Source organism: Emericellopsis atlantica (assembly GCF_019669845.1).
Source record: "Emericellopsis atlantica unplaced genomic scaffold F5Z01scaffold_69, whole genome shotgun sequence".
Taxonomy (NCBI): Eukaryota; Fungi; Ascomycota; class Sordariomycetes; order Hypocreales; family Bionectriaceae; genus Emericellopsis; species Emericellopsis atlantica.
In genome coordinates this window covers 21,906-30,037 of record NW_025764771.1, presented here as the reverse complement: position 1 = coordinate 30,037, position 8,132 = coordinate 21,906, and the positions used below count along the sequence as shown (strand labels likewise).

Here is an 8,132-nt window from a genome sequence, read left to right as displayed (position 1 = left end):
ATGGTCAGGGCAGCGGCAATGGTCAAGGTGATGGCCAGGGCCAAGGCAATGGTCAGGGCAGCGGCAATGGTCAAGGTGATGGCCAGGGCCAAGGCAACGGTCAGGGCGATGGCCAGGGCCAAGGCAGCGGTCAGGGGCAAGGCAGTCAGGGACAAGGACAAGGCAGTGGCAACGGTCAAGGTGACGGCCAAGGCCAAGGACAAGGCAGTGGCCAAGGACAAGGCAATGGTCAGGGCAGCGGCAATGGTCAAGGTGATGGCCAGGGCCAAGGCAACGGTCAGGGCAGCGGCAATGGTCAAGGTGATGGCCAGGGCCAAGGCAACGGTCAGGGCGATGGCCAGGGCCAAGGCAGCGGTCAGGGGCAAGGCAGTCAGGGACAAGGACAAGGCAGTGGCAACGGTCAAGGTGACGGCCAAGGCCAAGGACAAGGCAGTGGCCAAGGACAAGGCAGTGGCCAGGGCCAAGGCAGTGGCCAGGGCCAAGGCAGTGGCCAGGGCCAAGGCAGTGGCCAGGGCCAAGGCAGTGGCCAGGGCCAAGGACAAGGCAGTGGCCAAGGACAAGGCAGTGGCCAGGGCCAAGGACAAGGCAGTGGCCAAGGACAAGGCAGTGGCCAAGGACAAGGCAGTGGCCAAGGACAAGGCAGTGGCCAAGGACAAGGCAGTGGCCAAAGCAGTGGTCAGGGACAAGGCAGTGGCCAAGGGCATGGCAGTGGCCAAGGACAAGGTAACGGCCGACGCTGATAGCCAAGACTGGCGACCGAACTTACCACATTCCTCTAATTACCTCTTCATCTGCGAAATGTACACCCGAGTAATCAAATATGAGAAAATTCGATTCTGCAAGACCATTCTCTTTCATTGGTGAAGACCCCTAAACAACTGGTTGGCTGTCACCCGCTCGAAACCATCCAGGTACATTGGCCGAGGAGGGCTGTTGTGAAACAAAGACAAGGACAATGGTAATGATTCAACCAGATGAAAAGACTAGTTCAATAACAGATCGAATTGGTGACTTTCAACGACTCGCCTTCCCATAGTAACGCATCTGTTACCTGAGCCGTCTGCGTGCGATCGCAATGAGCCACCTGTTGACAAGTCGGTGCCGTATTTTCTCCTCCGTAGTGCTCGAGAGGGAGGAATGTTCAGAATTTACAATCACCATGTTACGGTCTATAATGCCTTGGGGTCAAGCGCAATCAGGGTCTTTCGGCAACCCCCCCTACCGTTTTCGTCAGCCTTGATATTCCCAATGAAATGGCAAGTGAATGCTGTTCATGCGAATCAGGCGACGAAAGAACTGTGGCGTACACCACTGGGTGGAGCTGATTAGCACTAAAGAGTCAACAATGTGCACGTAGTGAACATCACTAGAGTAGTGTGTGGCACCATGGTGTTGTAAGCCCTTTTTATTCATTGATGCGGACCAAGAGAGTGCATTTATTGAGGCAACTCGGCAATCTTCTCGTCGAAGATCTTTTCCGCGCGCTTCCAGACACCGTCGGTATCTCTCTTGTCCAAGGTCAAAAGGCTGGGCAGCAGGAGCGAAGAGAACTCATCACTCGACTCGCGCGCCACCAGGGTTGGCAGGTGATCGATGGAGATGATCCTCAGCTCTGGACCCTCGGGAATCTCCTTGGATGTGGGTACAGTTGGCTTGTCGAACGTCGACCACGTGGTGTAGATGGGAATGGGGTTGTTCTCGCTGTTGGGGTCGCAGCTGACGTCGCAGATGATGCGCAGGCGGCGGTCGGCTTTGTTGAGGGTCTCGAAGGTTACAAACGGCGGGATCTTGTGGGGACCAAGGTACACGCAGTTGATGAAGATGTCGGATTCCACAATTTCTTGGAAGGGGCCCCCCTTCTTGGTCTCCTCCATGTCCCACTTGAGGATCGAGTCCTCGGGGATGCCCGCGGTGCGGAACATGTCAGTGGCTCCCTTGCCGCACCGTCCCAAGGCACCAATGACAATGCCGCGAGGAAACTTGCCACCGTTGGCCGCGACAGCGGGTTCCAAGTTCGCCTTGATTTGATCAGCGAGCGCAGTGGCAGAGTCGTATGTTGGCACAGGCCCAAGAGCCTCGCCGGGGTGGAGGATCTGGTGCGCCCAAGCGAGTAGGGCGATGGCCGTCCCGGCGTAACCTGCCCAGTAGCCAAAGGCGGCGACGCGGCGTCCATTTTCTTCCGTGACTGAGATTTCCGTGTTAGTTGACCACTGGTTGGGGGCCGAGGGCTACGCGGCGTCTTACGGAATTCGAGGTCGTAAAGCTTGCCGCCGCCGCGAGCAAAGCGGGAGAGGTTAGCCTCCCATCCGTCCTGCTTCTTGAACGCGTGCTGGAACGAGATGCTGCAAGCTGTCAGTAGCTGTGGTGGAAGCGTGGCCTTGGCAAGTATTACTGGGCATGCTCCAATGGCCTGTCGTCTTCGGGGAGCTCCTTCAACCCCAAGATGACATCCTCCTTGGGAGCGTCGCGCCATGATCCGGCGGGCACCAGCTCAGCGCCAACCTTCTCGTATTCCTCATCCCTGTAGATACGGTCGGGGGATCGCTCCACGCGGACAATGTAGCCAGCATCGAGGAGGGCCTTGGCTGAGGCAGGCGAGACTAGGCAAAGGGGTCAATTGGCGGTCAAGACAGGACGAGGAACGTATGCTCACGCGACGTGCGGCGCTCAAAAGGCTTGGTGTCGACTCTGTGGTGAATGACGGTAGGCATGGTGGGCGAATTGGTTGTGTTTAGACGTGCAAAAATGGGCAGCTGTCGATGGCGAAGATTTGTATTGTTGATGCGCGCCGCGATCGGAATGCTGTGACTGACTTCACATGACGCAGGGTCCAGCCTTTTGAGCTCTTGGTGGGGTTGCTGGCGAGGGGCACGTCGAAGCACGTGACCTTTCCAGACCAAACGAAAGCTCAAGGCGGTACAGCCGTAGAATGGGGTTTGAGAGATGCATGTTCTGCGGGAACAGCCATGTCTAATCATTGGCCTTTGATATCTTTTTGATTTAACACAGGCATACCACGAGGTCTGAATCAAATTCTTTAAATGCTGACCCTGGAATAACCATATAATGCTATCAACATCCCGTCTCCCCAACAAATGGTTTCGTAGTCTAGTTGGTTTATGGCATCTCGTTAACACCGAGAAGGTCCCCGGTTCAAGCCCGGGCGAAATCATTTCTTTTGCACTTTCTACTCTTTTGACACCTACAAGTAGTCTTCCTTCCGTGCCATTCGTTCCCCTGGCAGCATCCGGTGTCTTTTTCTATATTTACAAAAACCTTCCCCTTTTTTGGTCAGGTCGGTGTCAGTCGGTATCGCGTGATACTGGTAGAGCCCGTGCGCAGGCAGCAGTGCGCTAAGAGCAGGAACCGCGATGCGTCCACCTGGTCCGGGCGGGGAGATCGACTGGAGCTAGGAAGTTAGGAACGTGTTTTGACAAACGTTACTACCGCTGGATTGCACCGGCTGAGAGGTGCCTGATCAAGATGGCCACTTGCAATCTATAATTTGTCTGTCTTGCATTGCCAGTAGTACTGAGTTGTGGAAAGTCACCATACTCCATGCTCGACTTACCCTATTCAAGTCTGTCTGTCTTCGAGTTAGTGGGATTCATCCGCTCGACCGCACGATATATGATAATCATTGATCTGTTCAAATTGGGAGACTTGGAGGTTGATTGAAATGGAACTTGGAAAATAAGCAAAGGGGTGCAACCTCCCTTCATTTCTTGCGGTACCATATCCTGGAAGGCCTGTTGCCCCTGATCTTCCGCTGCAACTGGAAAATGCCATACATGAGCGCTTCTGCAGTTGGCGGGCAGCCTGGAACATAAATATCGACAGGGAGAATGCGGTCGACACCTCTTACCACACTGTAGCTATAGTGGTAGTAGCCTCCTCCATTGGCGCAGGATCCCATACTGATAACCCATCGTGGCTCAGGCATCTGATCGTAGACCTGGCGCACGGCTGGCGCCATTTTGTTGGTCACTGTTCCAGCGACGATCATCACATCCGCTTGCCGAGGCGAGGCACGGAAGATAATGCCCAGCCTGTCTTGATCGTAGCGGGGCATGGACACATGCATCATTTCGATACCACAGCAGGCCAGTGCAAATGTCAAAGGCCACATGGATCCGTTGCGGGACCAATTGGCCAGTTGATCGAAAGTTGTTCTTTGGTTCTCTGGGTCAGCATTGGCCGGATGTGGACGAGTAGAGACGGCTCTTACAAGGCATATTCGACAACGCTGCTTGGCTTCACGTCGGCAGTCAAAGCTGCCGGGTGGTTTCTTTGTCCACCTTCTTGTCCAGATGAAACGAGTTGACGCTGTTGTAGATACGGTGGCGGTGGTAGGGTCGTTCGTATGGAGGTCGTCCTCGCCAGGGAGTGATTATTCCAAACCCTTCGCGTTACTCCTATCCGTGTAAGTCAACCGTCACTCACGAGGTTCGCGTACTCACCCTGCGCAAGTCGGGTTCTGAACATCTTGGACTCAAAGATGGGACGCCACAGAATTATTGAAATAGAGAAAATGGCGAGGAGGTGGAAGTTGAAATGAAAGATATGTTACTTGTGGAGGTGCGATGAGTGTATGCCGGGAGTAAACCACATGCTGTGGTCAGAAACACGTTATGCAGATACTTGGGAGAGAGGGGAAGCCTAAAGCTGTAGAGCAAATTTAATGTGATCCAAAACGTTGTCAAACTTTGAATTACACTTAAAATATTTAAAAACTCATTTGACGAGCATTTACGCTATTTTTATTACGATGACGCTCCACCGCATGTCAATAACTCGAGTGAAGCAGAAGTGATTTCTTAACATCCGTGAGCTTCACCTCCACCAGCGCGGAAAATTCCCACACCGCACTCACTTCGCCCTGCCACGAACCTTTGATTATCTTGCCCAAGGCCCACACTGCAGAAATGGCATCAAACGCTGGCTTTATATGTGCCATCTGCAAGTTGCCGAGGGCTTGTGAGAATGAGATTGACAACAAAAAGTGTCCATTCTGCGCCAAGGGCTTCGGTCGAGCCGATGTTGCGCGTCGCCATGCTCTGAAGTGTCCCTCACGAGCTGGTCGATCACTCCCGCAGATCAAACGCGGCCGACGGCTGCGTGCATGCGACAGCTGCTGTCGGAGCAAGTCTTCTTGCGATTCGAAAGTCCCATGCGCACGATGCTCTCAGCGCGGAAAGACTTGTACCTACAACTCTCTCTGCACCGACCCAGCGCATGCTTCCAAGACCAGGAGTGAACATGGTGACGAGGCCAACCGCACGACCAAGACGCCATCACGCCTACCATTTCTGCTGCAGAGCACCGACCCAAGCAAGGGCTTCGAAGACTTGATGGCGGCAGTTGCTGCTGCAGAACCCCATATGAAGCAAACAGACCCGGACCTTGAGAGTACAGAGGTGTTAGCTTGGAGCGCCGATACCATTGACCCGAGAATACTTCACATGGATTTCTCAGCGATGCTCTTTGCAGACGATGACTTGATGCTCAGCTCATATGGTCAAGGTGACAGAGCATGCACGGCCGTGTCGCCCGCGCGCGTCGACACACTCATGTGTGAGCTGGAGAGCGTGCTCGCTTTCAAGCCACGTCTGCGGGATGGATTCACCCAAAGTCTTGACCAAGGCTTCTTCACGGCGACACATTTTCAACGGGCTCTCGATACATGCTCACGAAGACGGCAGTGCTATCACACTACATTTATCCACTGGCCGACATTCACCCCTGACAAGTCGCCCTTGGCGCTGCTATTGGCATTGGTGCTTATAGGAACAGCTTACCTCACAGCTGGGGACGACTTGCGAGGATGGCCATCACCGTCCCTGAACCAGTCCCTCGTCGAGCTCTCGGAGAAATACACCTTTACAGAGCTCAAGCGGTATACCACGCGAGCCGCCGGCGATCTCGACGACTTTCTGCCTGCGTGCCAGGCCGCAAACATGATCGTGTCGCTGCAATGTAGCATTGGCACCCCTGAGACTCGCAGACGCATGGCCTGCGAGCGACAGCCGGCAGTCGTGGCCGCCGCCCGCGCCGCCGGCGTTGTGGGAGCGGCTCACAGCCCCTGCGGAGAGACAGAGTGGACCGACTTTGTCCATCGCGAGGCTTGTATCAGGCTTGTGACCAGCGCCTTTACAAACGACACATTGCTGACGTGCTTCTTCAACCATCCTCCCTCCATGGCGATCGCTGAACTATCCGGATCGATGCCCAGCCCCAACGAGGTATGGCATGCAGAGTCGGAAGCCGAATTCCATGCGCACACCCATCACCTGGAAGAGTTGCAAGGCCAAGTGTCTTTCAGCGAGGCGATCAATGCGCTCATGAGCGAAGAAGCAGTGTATGCGGAGGCAGGCTTGGGGAAACTGAGCCTCAGCCAGCTGCACGTCACTGTGCTGGGCTTTCAACATGTCATCTTCAACTACAAAGCCTCTATGCTCCCAAAGTCGGGCTTGGCCACTATTGTACGTGCCCTAGATCGTTGGGTCTTGCTCTGGGCTACCGCCTTGGACCGCATCGAACCGCATGACCGCAAATGGCTCGGGATCGCCAAGTATGCGCCCGAGATCGCGTTGATATCTCGAAAGGTGCTCGAGACTATCTTGCGGGAGCAGGAGGGGGAGATGAGCTACTTTAGACGGATCGCAAACTACGACAGCAGCGCTTTTCATGAAATTGTTTGCCATTACACAAAGGAAGCTGAAGCCTCCGTGTAGACCGGCTCCTCTAATGGACACTCTGAGACTATATAAAATTTTTGCCTGACGAGCCTCACAACTCGGAACGATACACAGTTGTCGACGTTGTCTTCTGGATGCCTTGTCGAGACAGGCCCGACGCCATGCCGCTTTGATCGGGGTCCTCGCCGGCGGCGCGAGCCGAGGAAACGATTGTCGTAGCAGCGCCACTCTTGCCTGCCAAGTCGTACTCGTCCCTCATCCGCCCCAAGGCAATGGCCTCCTGGCTGCTCGTCTCGTCTGCGAGGTCATCCGCTGGACGGCTTCTGTTGCGCCCGCCGCTGGACAAGGCCTGCCAATGCTTGGAACTCCGACTGGTGCCGTGGCCGTAAATATGGCTCGGGTCGTTGCTTGGCTTTGTGCCCCGTCCGTAGACGCTGCCGAGGAAGCTCTTGAAGATGGGGCGCAACGTCGGCAGACTTCCCGCGACGATACCGACATTGGTCTCCGCCGCTGTCCAGATGGTGATGTCCTGCGAGTCCCACAGGAAGTCGCCCACCTTGCCATAGTTGACAACGTAGCCAACCTTGACGAGGGCGGCGGCGCAGGCGAAGACACCGAGGCCGAGGACAAACAAGAGAGTGACGCGTGTCCGTCGGTGCACGTTCAGGTTCCACAGCATGGGGGCAGGGATGACGACGGCAAAGAGGAGATCTGTGATGATGTTGAGGGCATTGTTCGTGTACGACAGGCTCTGGAGGGTATGCATCGTCCAGCAGGTCGACTGGATGTTTGGGTTCCATAGGACACGAATGTCCGTGCACTGTAAGATGATGGTCTGAAGGCGAGGTCAGTCAAGAGAGGCAAAACTGGCAAAGACGAGAGACCCACGAAGAAGCAGGCAATGGTATAGAATAGCATAAAGCCCATGATGCCACTGATCAGCCAGGTGTAGAACTTGGTGGACGCGATCCGCAGAAGCGAGCAGCCCACGGCCAATTTGACAAAGCAGATGGCAAACAGATACGTTGGCTGGCTGATAAAGTTCAGCTTCATCCCAGTCTGAAAATCATCGGCGGGAACATCGCCACGATGTCGGCCAGCGCCATATTGGACCGAGGCGACAGCCAGGCCGCAACCAGCCAGCGAAGTCATCATGGTGAGTGCCATCATGGCGTCCTGTCTCGGTCAGCTGTATAGTCTTTGCTTTCCCACATCCTCTGTACATACGTCCCATCCAAGGCTCCTGATCATGACCGTGCGAACGTAGAACCTTGTCAGAACCGTGATCAGGGCCAGCGTCGTCACGGCAACGACGGCGCCCATAATCCTGCCACTCTCATCTTCTTCAGGGTTCGAGATGGCCGGGGGCAAGCCCGGTGCAGGCGCTTCGCCGTCTGACATGTCAGGCGTCTGGTTGATGGCTGACCCGCCGCT

At 55.2% G+C, this 8,132-nt stretch overlaps 5 protein-coding genes and 1 non-coding gene across 6 annotated transcripts; 3 read left to right on the top strand and 3 right to left on the bottom strand.

Annotated features, from left to right (window-relative positions):
- F5Z01DRAFT_496523 (uncharacterized protein) lies at positions 1-1,001 on the top strand. The gene is made up of 3 exons (XM_046260251.1): positions 1-129; positions 287-561; positions 586-1,001. The coding sequence occupies exons 2-3, from the start codon at positions 292-294 to the stop codon at positions 862-864; spliced, it is 549 nt and encodes a 182-aa protein (XP_046113363.1). The 5' UTR covers positions 1-129; positions 287-291; the 3' UTR covers positions 865-1,001.
- A 381-nt stretch (positions 1,002-1,382) lies between these two features.
- On the bottom strand, positions 1,383-2,787 carry F5Z01DRAFT_496505 (alanine dehydrogenase). Its single transcript, XM_046260250.1, has 4 exons — positions 2,654-2,787; positions 2,393-2,600; positions 2,245-2,342; positions 1,383-2,185 (listed from the first exon to the last, which is right to left on the bottom strand). Exons 1-4 carry the CDS (start codon positions 2,709-2,711, stop codon positions 1,437-1,439), a joined length of 1,113 nt encoding a protein of 370 aa, XP_046113362.1. The 5' UTR covers positions 2,712-2,787; the 3' UTR covers positions 1,383-1,436.
- A 310-nt stretch (positions 2,788-3,097) lies between these two features.
- F5Z01DRAFT_t104 lies at positions 3,098-3,172 on the top strand. Its single transcript has one exon. It is a non-coding gene; the product is annotated as a tRNA-Val (tRNA).
- A 546-nt stretch (positions 3,173-3,718) lies between these two features.
- F5Z01DRAFT_684595 (NUKM subunit of mitochondrial NADH:ubiquinone oxidoreductase) lies at positions 3,719-4,485 on the bottom strand (the record flags this gene model as incomplete). The annotated part of the gene is made up of 3 exons (XM_046265942.1): positions 3,719-4,172; positions 4,229-4,326; positions 4,444-4,485. The coding sequence occupies 3 exons, from the start codon at positions 4,483-4,485 to the stop codon at positions 3,719-3,721; spliced, it is 594 nt and encodes a 197-aa protein (XP_046113361.1).
- Positions 4,486-4,875: 390 nt separating this feature from the next.
- F5Z01DRAFT_496400 (uncharacterized protein) lies at positions 4,876-7,047 on the top strand. The gene has a single exon (XM_046260248.1). It carries the CDS (start codon positions 4,926-4,928, stop codon positions 6,732-6,734), a length of 1,809 nt encoding a protein of 602 aa, XP_046113360.1. The 5' UTR covers positions 4,876-4,925; the 3' UTR covers positions 6,735-7,047.
- On the bottom strand, positions 6,790-8,099 carry F5Z01DRAFT_631735 (uncharacterized protein; the record flags this gene model as incomplete). The annotated part of the gene is made up of 3 exons (XM_046261811.1): positions 6,790-7,533; positions 7,587-7,874; positions 7,926-8,099. 3 exons carry the CDS (start codon positions 8,097-8,099, stop codon positions 6,790-6,792), a joined length of 1,206 nt encoding a protein of 401 aa, XP_046113359.1.
- Between the last annotated feature and the right edge of the window lie 33 nt (positions 8,100-8,132).